Here is a 12,951-nt window from a genome sequence, read left to right on the forward strand (position 1 = left end):
GTGTATATATACATATACACGAATCTTTTTAAAATTTAACTTTATTTAGTTTTCAAAAAAGTACCAAAAAGTTTAAAAATTAGAGATTAGTAGCCACGAAACGAACCTTTGAATTAATAACACTTTTGGTAAACTTCGTTTTTAAGATTTCAGCGTTGTGATTCATTTCCCAAATACATGAAAACGCCAGCCTATGAAGGAAAATACAGAGTATTTCTTAATGGGAATTGGGTTAAAGTAGTAAATACAATGTCTTCAAGGAAAAAAAACCATGCAGAAATACCTGTCAACGTCACATTTTAAGGAACACAAGTTAGAGCTAAGCAACTCTGGAACCATGTCAATCCTCTGCAAAAGATAAAAATAGAACCACAGATTACTTAGCTGTATCCATACATTTATTTGAGGTTCTATTCTCAAATAATATTAATTAAACAAGGAAAGAAAAGTGTTCTGGTTTTTACAAATAGGATAATTGAGAAAAGATCAAATAAAAGGAATGTTTCTATAAAAGTACTTACACAAAACTGTTAAAGAAGGAAAGCTACGAAGGACAATTGGACTTCATGCCAATTAATCTAAGTTTAAGTTCTCTATACTAACGACCCAGCTGTCCTCTGAAAGTTTTAAATCTCTGGTCTGTGTAAGTTTATACTTGATAACTGACACTCTATGACTGGACCTTTCTCCAATGCTTAATACAAACTACAAGGTGTTTTTAAAATACCAAAAAAAGAAAAGAGAAACTAAACTTTTATGGAAATCACTAAGAGACTAAGTTTAACCTTCCCCTTGACTTTCACAATACTTTACTTGTTATTTGAACCACTTGGTAACAAAAATTTTCTATATATTTAGTGATTTAAAGCCACCTTATTCCATGTATTTTTCTTAGCTAATTCACGGCTGTTTAAAAATCCTTAGGTGTCCATGATTGCTGAATTTTTTAATTCAATACATTTACCTTTTCACAAAGATACACAGTTGTTCCTCTTCTGGCTGATTCTTGATCCAAGGCATTTCCTGGCCTAATGAAATGGCTCACATCAGCAATATGAACACCAACCTTAAAAAGATAAAAATAAAAGGATGTCAATATGCTCGACTGGGTAAATGTACCTAATGGGAGTTTCAGTAAGATAAAGTTTAGCTAAATTCAAAAAAGACTCAGTCACCTCTGCCATTTCAACTTCTGACACATGGCCAATAGTCTGCAGCTATAATTATACTTCACAAGAGGAATTAACAAGCAAATTCTATTCTAGGTCAAAAGAAAATGAACTGAGAACAGAACTACATTTAGGTAAGGACACTATTACATATTTATACCTCCAAATTCCCATTTTCGAGTTCTCTACAATGTAGAGCGTCGTCTATATCAGTACATCCTGGTGGGTCTACACTACAAATACACAGATGCCTCAGGTCTTCTCGGTTTTTCATGTCCTAGAAGACATGAAATTATAAACAAATAAATTATTTCCAAAGCACAACTACAACATATGAATAGCTCTTGTGAAACCAGTAATACTTATACAAAAACAATTTAGCTGTATTTTCTTGATGACAATCACATTTCTTTTTCCTGCACTGGAGCAGAGAGACGCCACATATGATTTGTAACTAATGGTTTCCTTCCCTTTGAAACATTTAACATATGCAAGTGTCTGTCCCATAGACAAACTTACCTTTCGATGAAGAAGCAAACGACTTCTTCTGTAATTCCTAAAAATGCTAGACCCAACAAAATGCAGGGAAAGAGGGCCCGTGGTGTCTACATATTTAAAAACACATACAGAAATTAAACAAAACTAGGGAGGATATAATAATTTATAAAGTCACTACAAATTACTTTCAACTTACCTTTTCAGTAATGCTCCAGGGCATCTTTGGCAGAAAACTAAGAACAGCCTGTGAAAAAGGCTGGTGGGGAACATCGTGTTCAAGTAACAGAACTTCTGTTTCAGTCTCTTTCTCTCCAACATCGCCTAAATTTCTCACAAAGTGTCCCTGAAACCAAGAGGCATTGTTAGAAATGCCTACGTTATAGTAAATTTACATCTCATCACATTAAATTCTTCAGCATTTACATATCATCTCAGTATTCCTAAATATTCCCATAACGACTTCTGAAAAATGACCCTTTGGTACATTAGACAAGACTTCTCAACTGATTTATGATGGAAACTTCGTAAGGGTCCAGCTCTTACATTCTAAAGCATCTATTTCTCATTAACGTTCAAATTTAAAATGTGCTTCCAATATAATCTTTTCAAAATTTGTTGATTAGAATCTGTATAGAACTCAGTTTTCATAGCCATGATTAATAAGTCATTGGTTTAAAAATTTACATAAAAGAGGCCAGGCACAGTGGCTAACGCCTGTAATCTCAGCATTTTGGGAGGCTAAGGCGGGTGGATCACTTGAGGCCAGTTCAAGACCAGCCTGGCCAACAGGACGAAACCCCGTCTTCCCTAAAAATTAGCTGGGCGCGGTAGCGCACACCTGTAGTCCCAGCTAACTGAGAGGCTGAGACACAAGAATCACTTGAACCTGGGAGGTGGAGGGTGCAGTGGGCCGAGATCACGCCACTGCACTCCAGCCGGGGCAACAGGGTGAGACTCTCTCTCAAAAAGAAGAAATTTACATAAAAGTAACCAAATGATTTACACTGGAATTTCATAAAATTAATTTTCAAAGTAAATATGCTACTTACCAGGTCACTTTGTGAAATATCTCTAAATTTCAGTACAAATCCTACATAGAAGTGATTCCATTTTTATTAAAAGCAGAAATACTACTCACAAAATTTTAATTAAACATCCCCAAATAAAATTAATACTTTAAGCTTACATTTGGATATCTGGAATTTCTGGGCCAACCATCAATAGCAACAATAATTCTCCGTCCTTCTAATGTAGAAGCCTGTCTGGTTTCTATGCGAATTCGAGGGATTCTCTTATCAGCAGGTGTAAAGAGATGTCTTCTTGACTAGCAAAAATTAGGAATAAAGATTTTACACACAAAAAATCTGAGAATGGAGGCAAAAGAAAGGCTGTAAGTTCTACTAAATGTTTATCCTTTTTTTTATTACACAGTAAATGCTCTTTACTCACCTCCTTAATGTCAGACTTGGAAAGCATGCCACAATATGGTCTCCAATTCCTTTTTATTATTCCTACAACTCTGCCTGTAGGCTTCAACATTTTCTCGCTTACAGCAGTCTTAAGCTGAGATATAAAAATAATAATGTTCAGTTATATTCCTCTAAGTATTATCAGGCAATTTCCTTTCAAAATCAAAATACATACACGGATACTAATCCATTCAGGCAGTAAATTATGACATAAGACTACAGAATGCTGATGTTTCAAAATTCTAGAGAAGAACATGCCAAACCAAACCACAGACATTCTCTCTTAATAATAAAGCACTACAAAACAATCAAAAAGCAAAAACAAATAAATAAATATAACTGAATACATATGTTAGAACTCAGCACTTTTCAGGATTAACATGAGGATTTACTGACTAAAATAGACACACAGGTCTGCGAATTAGACTAGGCTTTGAGTACTAGTTTGCGTAAATTAGCTATGTGGTATGGTGACGAGTTCCCTTTGGACCTTTATTTGTTCATTTTAAAGGTTCTTCCTTATACAAAATAAAAACCCAAATAAAGAGTGTCTGCTATTAGAAATAACAAAAGTTCCTATGGTATTTCACCTCTTAATACTATCCAAAGGCCTGGACTCTCCATGGATAATTATACAATGAGACTCCAGAGCAATGAATATAAATGATGGAAAAAGAAGAATATAAAAACTATTATATGTATTCCAACTATTTATATTACTGTAATTATAAAATACAGAAATAAAAAGGTCGTATCAAGTAGACTTAGCTCATATCATAAGAAAAAACTGAAAGTATTCTCTTCATAATAAATATGGTACCAGATAAGTTGCCCAAATATAATGGCCCAGAAGTACATCTATTATGTTAAGGGAATTTCACCTAAAGCATTTCTAAAACATTTCCTAAAACATTACTTAAAGCATTTCAGAAAATTTTAAATTTGTATTTGCTTAAACCTCACTAAGTCAAATAATACACTTGAATGTTATAAATTTTCAGTTTCATACTTGTATTAACTCATACTCGTATTAACAATCTGTTTACATTTAAACCCATTTATTTGAGCAAATTAAGACAATAAAACTACATAGAAGAGAAAAAAAAACATGTATATGACATGTGTTAAATATCAAAACTATAATTTTATGCAATAAATCTGAAAGCAATGAAACCTGTTGTCTTCCAAAGCTGACATATTAATAATACAAATCCTGCTTAGATTCATACCATTCGTTCTCTCTCTTCTTCTTTCTCCACATCTTCTTCATTTTGAGCTTCATCTTGTAAAACAACAGAAGATGGTGCTACCCATTGACTCTTGGGGAGAAGCTCCACAGCCACAATATCTTCGTGAACAGCTCTGTTTAAATGTTTCAGTCCCTGTAAGATTATCTGTTTAAAACAACAGAGGGCATGAGCCCAAATATTTTTAATGGCAATATATTAAAGGGAAGATCATCTAACAGATATTTACATACATTCTGAATGCCTCTATGGAATCTCTATTCCTCCTTTATAGATTTTCTTTCTCTATTGTGTCCCTAATTTCACAACCTTAATTTCTCAATATCAGGTAGAAAAAACGTAAGTCAGAATATACAGCTTGTGTTCATGGCTCCATCATTAACTTACGCTGGTACCAAGAGACTTTGGAAAAATTATTTATGCTCTCTAAATCTCAAGGTCCTGATTGGTCAAATAAGAGTACGCTACCTAGTTTTTTATAGGTTGGGTTGAACATTAAATGAAATGCCATGCGCAAAGATTTTAAAAACTACCTGACAAATCTTGAGCACTGTTAAAAAAAAAAAAAAAGAAAGAAAAAAGTTACCATTTGCTTTAAAGTATGTGAAGCCTCATATGTTATGCAAATAGTATTTACCATTAACTGGTCATAATATATAAAATAGCATCTTTATTTTAGTGTATAAGAAATTTATTTATATACTTGCCTCTTTATTTTCTTCATTGTCACCATGAATCCATACTGTAGCTTCTAAGTAATTTTCCCTGCTGGCTCTAAATGTTCCTTGAAGGTATGTACCAGATTTTATGCCTTGCTGTAGCTTACTTAAGGGAAGATGCTCTGAAAATATTATTTTTCCACTTTCTATTTCATTCTATGAAATAAGCAAACCAAAAGATGCCGCTAATAAGTCTTCTGTTCACTCAATACACAACTATTATTAATAGAGAATTTTTGAAATCTACATTATGGTATACACAACTCTGAATAGGAGAAAATATAGTAGCTTTTCTCATAGGCCAGTGCTAACAAAAACAGCTTTCTATGGTGAAGTATTCATTTTGTGATCTCTAATATGGCAGCCACTAGACATAAGTTTCTCTTGGGCACTTGAAAGATAGATAGTACCACCAAGAAATTGAATTTTTAATACATATTAAATTTAAACAGTCACATATAACTAAGTGGCTACGTATTAGGGCAATACTTAATCTGTATTTCAAAAATCAAACTCAACTTTTATCTTCTCATTTCCTTTTGGTTTCATAAAGTATTATAAAAGTAAGAAGGGATGACAGAAATGTAAAGATTGGATTTACATATAATGTCCTATCACTTAAAACCTATTTCTGTAACAAGGGCTACCATTTATACTTACCATACCTATGTGCCAGGCACTGAGATGAAAATTGTATTAATGCCACAGTTATCATCTTATTTGATCCTTACAACAATATTATGAAGTCATTATTGCTAAACATTACATATTTATATATAAGAAAATGAAGGCTCAGAATTTAATTATTCCCTTAGCACTCCTTCTCACATCAGCTATTGCAATGACTTCTTTACTCACTTCTCTGCCTCTAATCTTTCCTGGATAAAATGCATAATCTTACACATTGACACGAGAGTGGTCTTACAAATAAATACCATTTCTGATCATTCTCTCCTGCTCCACCAATCCACATTCATATACCCTTGCTTTTTCTTAGCCTGACATATAAGAAAGGGATCTCAGAATCCTTTCCTCTTCATAGCAGCCCTTCTGAGAGATCTTTATAAATCAATTGAAAAATTACTAACCTACAGAATAAGTTATAGGTCTTTACCATCTGGACACTCCCCTCCCTCTTCTTTTCTCTGCCTGCAGTGCCTGCCATTTCTGTATTTGTCAACAGCTACTCTTTATTCAAAAATCAGCTATGGATTCCATTCATTTTTTCCTCAACCAAACAGTGCTACCATGTACCAGGCCCTACTCAGGTTAATGGAAATCTATCTATTTTAGAAAGTTGTCTTTTAGGAATGGCATTTCAATAAGCCTATGACATCCACTCTTGTTTATAACACAACTATTCCAAATCCAGCTTACCCACTGACATTCCAATTTTTAAATTTGGTATCTATGTGCCTAATATTCCAAAGTGGCTATTTTAATATTTTTACTTTTCAAAAACAAAACAAAACAAAAACATACCACTTCTTCAGATAAACAAGCAAGACGATCTATGAGTTCAGGGTTAGCAGTTAGGCTCTTTACATATTCTTCACCTGAAAAAACAAGTTTATGTTGTTTTTGATAGTGTTTTTTTCCTTAGATACGAAAAAGATGGATAGTCTTGTTTGCGACAGTATACATGTCATTCTTTCATTCATTAAGAGACAGTCTCACTCTGTCTCTCAGGCTGGAGTGCAGCAGTGCAATGACACATCACTACAGCCTAGAATCCCTGGGCTCAAGCTATCTTCATGCCTTAGCCTCCTGAGTAGCTGGGACTATAGTTACACACTACCATGCATGGCTCTCTCTTTTTTTTTTTCTGTAGAGACATAGTCTTCCTATGTTGCCCAGGCTGGTCTTGAACTCCTGGTCTCAAGCAAGCCTCTTGCCCTGACCTCCCAAAGTGTTGGGATTACAGCACCTGGCCTCAATGTACTTAAGAAACAAAATCCAAAAATCTGTTGATGTGATCATGCCTAAAGCAGAGGCAGGCGTTCCAGTGTATTTATGAGATTCATCGCTAAACCAGTTGCAAATACTGAGGCGAAAATTAACAGCCACTGGGCACCACAACATATTTAGCTTAAAAACTATGTGAAATTTAAAAATACAAAAATATCACATGAAGTTACATAGGACTACGAAAATACTAAATAGTAAAGTGAACATCTGACTATAGGTCTGATGATTATTTTTCCACGTATTTGCAAACATGCACTAAGTACTTCTACATTTAGACTTACAAGTGAAAGCTGGTATTCCTTCTTCTGCAGCTTTCTCTTTGTTTTTCCTGTCATTTGTTATGAAGATAACTTGCAGGTGGTTGTCTGCTGACATTTTCTTCAAATGTTCATTGTACCATTTTGCTGCTACTCGAATAGCTCTATCATTCCTGTCATTAGCATTTTCTCCCTGCTCTTGTTCTACATAGGTTTCTCTAAATGGAAAGGAAAGGACAAAACGAAACAAAAGGAAATCAGTAGACACTAGGATATGTGAAAACTCTTAGCACATACATGCTTAAACCACTAACCCAGAAAAAGTCAATGGTATATCTTTTCTCTGGAAGTTATTCAGATGTACACCTCAGAGAAGAAATTAAGATTCCTATAATTAAGTTTTTAAGAAACAATTTGCTTGGAAAAGAAGAAAATTATGTTATTAATGGGACAAGAAAAAGGCTAATAGAATTTCTTTTCCTAAAAAGAAAAATTCAAGATCAGAATTTATACTTTAGGTTGAGACACTAAATAAGTTTGTTGAGATAAAATTATAATACAATTTCACAGGTCTGATAATCAGATTTCACTCACACTGTAGGTTAATAGCAATTCCTAAAAGCTACAAATAGTATAATTAGATCATTTATAATCAGAATTTTACAGTCATTAATAAATAATGCATGTAAATTATCCATGGTAAACACTAATAGCTGAAGTTGTGTAGAGACTGAAAAGTCAGGTATATTAATAGATATTACATATTTCTTCTATCTAAACTCCCAAATGTCAACACATTCATCTATTTCTTTAAATCTGTTCATCAATGCCAGGTTTAAGTACAGCAGCAAAGTTCACTACAATAGCTTCCAGTACTTAATGGTAATAGATTCAATTTTATAATTTGATTGATTTATATTAATAGTTTTAGAATTATTTTATTCCTCATCGTTGAATGCACTTGCTAATGCTTTTTTTTTTTTTTTGAAACAGAGTCTTGCTCTGCAGCTCAGGCTGGAGTGCAGTGGCATGATCTCAGCTTACTGCAACCTCTACCTCCGAGTTCAAGCGATCCTCCCAAATCAGCCTCGCAAGCAGCTGGAACTAGAGGCATGTACCACCACAACCAGCTAATTTGGCTAGGCTGGTCTGGAACTCCTGGCCTCAAGTGATCTGCCCATCTCAACCTCCCAAAGTGCCAGGATTACAGACATAAGCCACCACACCCAGCTGCTAATGCTTAAAGCTTATCAGTGAAAGACAGAGTCATCAATTTTTGAATTGGTATTTAAACGTGGGTCTTTCTGCACTGAAAAACAAGTGATGTTCCTATTTCTGGATTTCAAGGAGGTACTAACAATAAGAAGCCTACAAGGGCTTTACTGGTATTCTTTACAAGGACATTGAAGTTTGAGATATAAGAATCAAGCAAGTTGAGAAATTAAGGTTTTTAAAAATGTGCATAATCTGATGGAATTTCATTACCGGAATCCTACACACTAATCCAATGGTTCTCAATTGAGTGAATTCGCTCCCCCAGGGCATTTTGCATCATTACAACTGAGTGGTGGTGGTGGTGGGGGTAAGGGGTGGTGATTCTGCCAAAGAGGCTAGGAACACTGTTAAACATCCTACAATGTCTAAAACAGCCTTCCCACCACACACAAAAAATTCAGTTCAAAATATCTATAATGCCAAGACCTGATCTAATCCAATAAAAGTACCATAAATACCCATCATAGATTATTTACGTAATATAACATAATAGGCAATATCTTATTTTCTGAGACCACACACTGAGTTCAAAGGTCTTGAATCTAAAAGCACAACAAAGAATTCTATTCTTGGCCAGGGGTGGTGGCTCATGCCTGTAATCCCAGCACTTTGGGAGGCTGAGGTGGGCGGATCACGAGGTCAGGAATTTGAGACCAGCCTGACCAACATGGTGAAACCCTGTCTCTACTAAAAAAACAAAAATTAGCCGGGCATAGTGGTACGTGCCTGTAATCCCAGCTACTCAGGAGACTGAGGAAGGAGAAACGCTTGAACTTGGGAGGTGGAGGTTGCAGTGAGCCAAGATCATGCCATGCACTCCAGCCTAGGCAGCAGAGTGAGACTGTGTCTCAAAAAAAAAAAAAAAAAAAGAATTATATTCCTTAACCTAATCTTGCTCAATGTAATCTGCTGCAAAGTATTAAACTTTTTAAAAGACCATTAAGAATAAATATACTTTCTATTTCTAAACAAAATAGAAACTTCACAAAGTCATACATTTTATTACCCTGTTCTTCACATTATATGGCATTCCAGGAACTTAGGCAAATCTCATCTTCCAAGATTCTACGGTCTAACTCAAGCTAAAACCAATTCAAAATGAAAACATTTTGGAAATAAAATTACCTACTGTAGTCTAGGAGTCAGCAGGCCTTGGTTTTAGGCTTGAGCCCATCAATGCCTGTGTGACCTTAGAGAGATTCACTTAGCATTATCTTCTGCACAGCGATGTAAGAATCAAATAGGGTATGAAATCTATCACTTATCTACTGACAATGTCACAAATTACTCACAGGAACCCTCTTCCCAATTTAGCTAATTCTGTGGTCTCCTGATATTTAACTTAGCAATATTCCTCCTACCTATGGTGCTCATTAGTGAAAGTATAGAAATGCTTCTCTTGGTTATTAGTCACATCTCGGATACGTTTATATACGGGGGCACTGCGATTTCTCACTTCTTGAAGAACTGTTTGTAGCACAATTACATTCCTGATGGCAGGGTCCTCAAGAACATCAATCTTAAAAAAAGAAAGTAAGTTAATTTTTCCTATATTCATTTGTAAGTAGCTTCTGTCAAACACAAAATCCTGTTTTATGTTGGGCATAAATACTTTATGTTTTAAATACACTGAATAAGTTAAGCCAAGAAGCTATTTGGCTATAGAAAACAATAGTCACTAAATCCTTCAGATCTATTTAAAAAGCACACTTAAACAGACCAATCACAAGACTTCGTAGAATTAAGGGTATTAATAAAGAAATACGTTGGCTCACATAGTTTTTGTTCGTAGGCACTTACAAGCTGCCTGGGAGTCGCAGGCTGGAGGCCACAGAAGCCCAGGTCCCCAGCCTCCAGGCACTTACAATCTAAGGCAGAAGAGACACCAGGAGTTAGAAAAATAACGTGTCTAAAATACGACTCCAAGAACTACATTTTTTAAAGCACAAGGAAAAGAACCTCGGCCTGGGGAACAGGCAGCTTGGGTCCCCAGGGGGTTTCCCTTCCCCTAGATCTGAGACACTGCCAAAGACCCTCCTCCCTGAGCCTCAGTTTCTCTACGTGTCATATCCCCTTGTCCCGGTGGGGCCTCGCTGTCCGCGGTTCGCCCGCCCACGCACCTGGTGCAGTAACACATTAGTGTCAGGCAGCAAGTAGTGCGGCTGCGGGCAGAGGCTGCTCGCCGGGTCCTGGGGCTGCGGCTCCAGGGCCGGCCCCTCGTGCGCCCCGCCACACGCTGCGCACCCGGGCGCACCGCAGCCGATGTCGTCTCGCAGGTAGTGCTCGCGCACGATCTTCATCACGCCGCCCGCCCGGGTCTTTTTTAAGAACGTCTTGGACTTGAGCATCTTGCCTCGCCGCGCAGAATCCTAACCCCAGCAGTGCTCTTCCAGCAAAAGGCTTCAAGCTAGGACACAACTATGCCTCATCCAGAAGTTCTCCCTCTTCCGTTCCTGGATATTAGTAACACTTCTCGCGGGAAAATGTCGAGACAAACGTTGATTGGCTCTCTGACGGCCGCGATTGGGCGAAAGTGAGGAGGGGCGACAAAGCAAGGCGAGGAGCCTTTTCCGCCCGTAGCCTAGGCGGGGCTCGCTTCTGGACTCCACCTCCCATCGTGTATTGCTTTCCGCGCCTCGGAACATCCGGGAGAGCTGACTTCCGGCGGCTTGTGGGAGTGCTGCTTCTATCGTCCTTACGGGTGCGGAGATGGTTGTCTTGGTTACTGGTCCTAACGGTCCCCTGCCCTGAAATCCCTTGTTGAGGGCCTGCAACCTTGAGCTTCCGACTAGAGACGCCTTTGGTCCCTCGAAGTATCTGCACTGGCCGCTGGTCAAGTGTTCAGTGTGGAGTAATTGACTCTTTCGAGGTAACTAGCGACTATCATCCCTTTGCCGCGTGGGGCAGGAATCCCCCGACCTGCCAAGTTTGGGGCTTAATTTTCGCGCTGAGTGTGTAGGCAGTCCCCGTTTCGGGTCCTTTGTAATTGAGGAGAGGATTTGTCTTTGAATTCACTTTTTCTTACTCATTTCCCTTCAAAAAGGAGGGAGGCCGATCTTAGTATAGTTCTCGCTGTTTCCACTCCGTACACCTTTCCTTATCATTCAGTTTAGAAAAACTGAAATATTTAATAGCATAATTTGTTATATCATGACGTATTAAAACAAGGTAGTTGCTAACATTCTTATGAAAGAGTAAGAAGTTATATTTAGAATTTCTTTAACTTTTGTTATACCCTGTTGTTTTCATTCTGCTATCTATAAAAAATGTTTTTGTTTCCCTGTTTTCCCTATTTTAAAAACTTTCAGTGATGACTCATTGCCTATAGAATAAAATTCAACCATATTTTGACATTATGAGGCCCTCCAGTCTTGATCGTTAAGGAGGGGTGTGTGTGTGTGTGTGTGTGTGTGTGTGTGTTTTGGGGGTGGGGGGAATGGAAGGAGTAACTATTCCAAGACTTGGCTTTATTTTTTTACTTCCACTCACGTATCGTTAATAACTGCATGATTTCTCCTCTTTACTATGCCTGTCCAAGTCTTTCAAGAGTCTAAGTGCTACCTCCGTGTAACCTTTGCCTGACCAACTCAGTCGTGATTTCTGTTATCTTTGAGCATGTGTTGCTCTTAGTAGTGCCATTCTTGATTATAATGGGCTTTTTTCTTCATCTTGTACATTTCTTTGTTTCGTCCAAATAAGATTCCTCCCCCCAGGAACTGTTGTTTTTTGTTTGTTTGTTTTGTTTCTTTAAAGTTCCTCGAAGACTGAGTTCGTAGTAGGAATTAATGTGTTTGATTTGAGCACTAACTTACTGCAATAATCTGTTCTAGATTAGGGGTGCACTAAATTGCCTAATATTTATTTAAGGAACCCTTAGTCTCTCTTCAATACGGTCCATGATTTCTGCAGTTAATTTTTAAATTAATGTTGTTTTTTAACCTACAGAATACTAAAATCGAATTAGAGAAGAAAACTGATCCATTATAATAAAAATGTCTCGAAAAATTTCAAAGGAGTCAAAAAAAGTGAACATCTCTAGTTCTCTAGAATCTGAAGATATTAGTTTAGAAACAACAGTTCCTACGGACGATATTTCCTCATCAGAAGAGCGAGAGGGTAAAGTCAAAATCACCAGGCAGCTAATTGAACGAAAAGAACTACTTCATAATATTCAGTTACTAAAAATTGAGCTATCCCAGAAAACTATGATGATCGACAATTTGAAAGTGGATTATCTTACAAAGGTAAGATCAGGTTTAAATTTTGTTTTCTGTATGCTTTATTGTCTTCAAATGGCAGGTAAATAAGAATTAAATACACACACACATTATCTGAACTTGAAATGATAC

At 36.8% G+C, this 12,951-nt stretch overlaps 2 protein-coding genes across 8 annotated transcripts in view; one reads left to right on the forward strand and one right to left on the reverse strand.

The window, feature by feature from the left end:
- The window catches only part of DIS3 (DIS3 homolog, exosome endoribonuclease and 3'-5' exoribonuclease), a 29,565-nt gene extending 18,280 nt beyond the window's left edge, over positions 1-11,285 (reverse strand). The window contains exons 1-14 of one of the 5 annotated variants that reach the window (XM_031655886.1): positions 10,723-11,216; positions 10,403-10,470; positions 9,964-10,121; positions 7,352-7,545; positions 6,585-6,658; positions 5,091-5,258; positions 4,366-4,530; positions 3,117-3,230; positions 2,854-2,991; positions 1,864-2,010; positions 1,330-1,446; positions 965-1,066; positions 284-348; positions 107-191 (exon numbers count right to left, since the gene is read on the reverse strand). In XM_031655886.1, the coding sequence (XP_031511746.1) occupies positions 107-191; positions 284-348; positions 965-1,066; positions 1,330-1,446; positions 1,864-2,010; positions 2,854-2,991; positions 3,117-3,230; positions 4,366-4,530; positions 5,091-5,258; positions 6,585-6,658; positions 7,352-7,445 (1,269 nt within the window). In that variant the 5' untranslated portion in view covers positions 7,446-7,545; positions 9,964-10,121; positions 10,403-10,470; positions 10,723-11,216. Of the gene's footprint in view, positions 1-106; positions 192-283; positions 349-964; positions 1,067-1,329; positions 1,447-1,863; positions 2,011-2,853; positions 2,992-3,116; positions 3,231-4,365; positions 4,531-5,090; positions 5,259-6,584; positions 6,659-7,351; positions 7,546-9,963; positions 10,471-10,722 lie in introns of all 5 variants that reach the window. The other 4 variants (XM_031655887.1, XM_031655883.1, XM_031655884.1 and 1 more) reach the window with 4 other exon arrangements.
- Positions 11,179-12,951, forward strand: part of PIBF1 (progesterone immunomodulatory binding factor 1) — a 237,121-nt gene continuing 235,348 nt past the window's right edge. For all 3 annotated transcript variants that reach the window (XR_001896934.3, XM_003913944.5, XM_021929673.2), the window contains exons 1-2: positions 11,179-11,471; positions 12,548-12,846. Coding sequence is in view for 2 of the 3 variants with exons in the window: in XM_003913944.5 (XP_003913993.2) it covers positions 12,595-12,846 (252 nt within the window). In the remaining variant the exon portion in view is untranslated. The remainder of the gene's footprint in view (positions 11,472-12,547; positions 12,847-12,951) is intronic.

The sequence above is a fragment of the Papio anubis genome, chromosome 15 (genome assembly GCF_008728515.1).
Source record: "Papio anubis isolate 15944 chromosome 15, Panubis1.0, whole genome shotgun sequence".
NCBI lineage: Eukaryota > Metazoa > Chordata > Mammalia > Primates > Cercopithecidae > Papio > Papio anubis.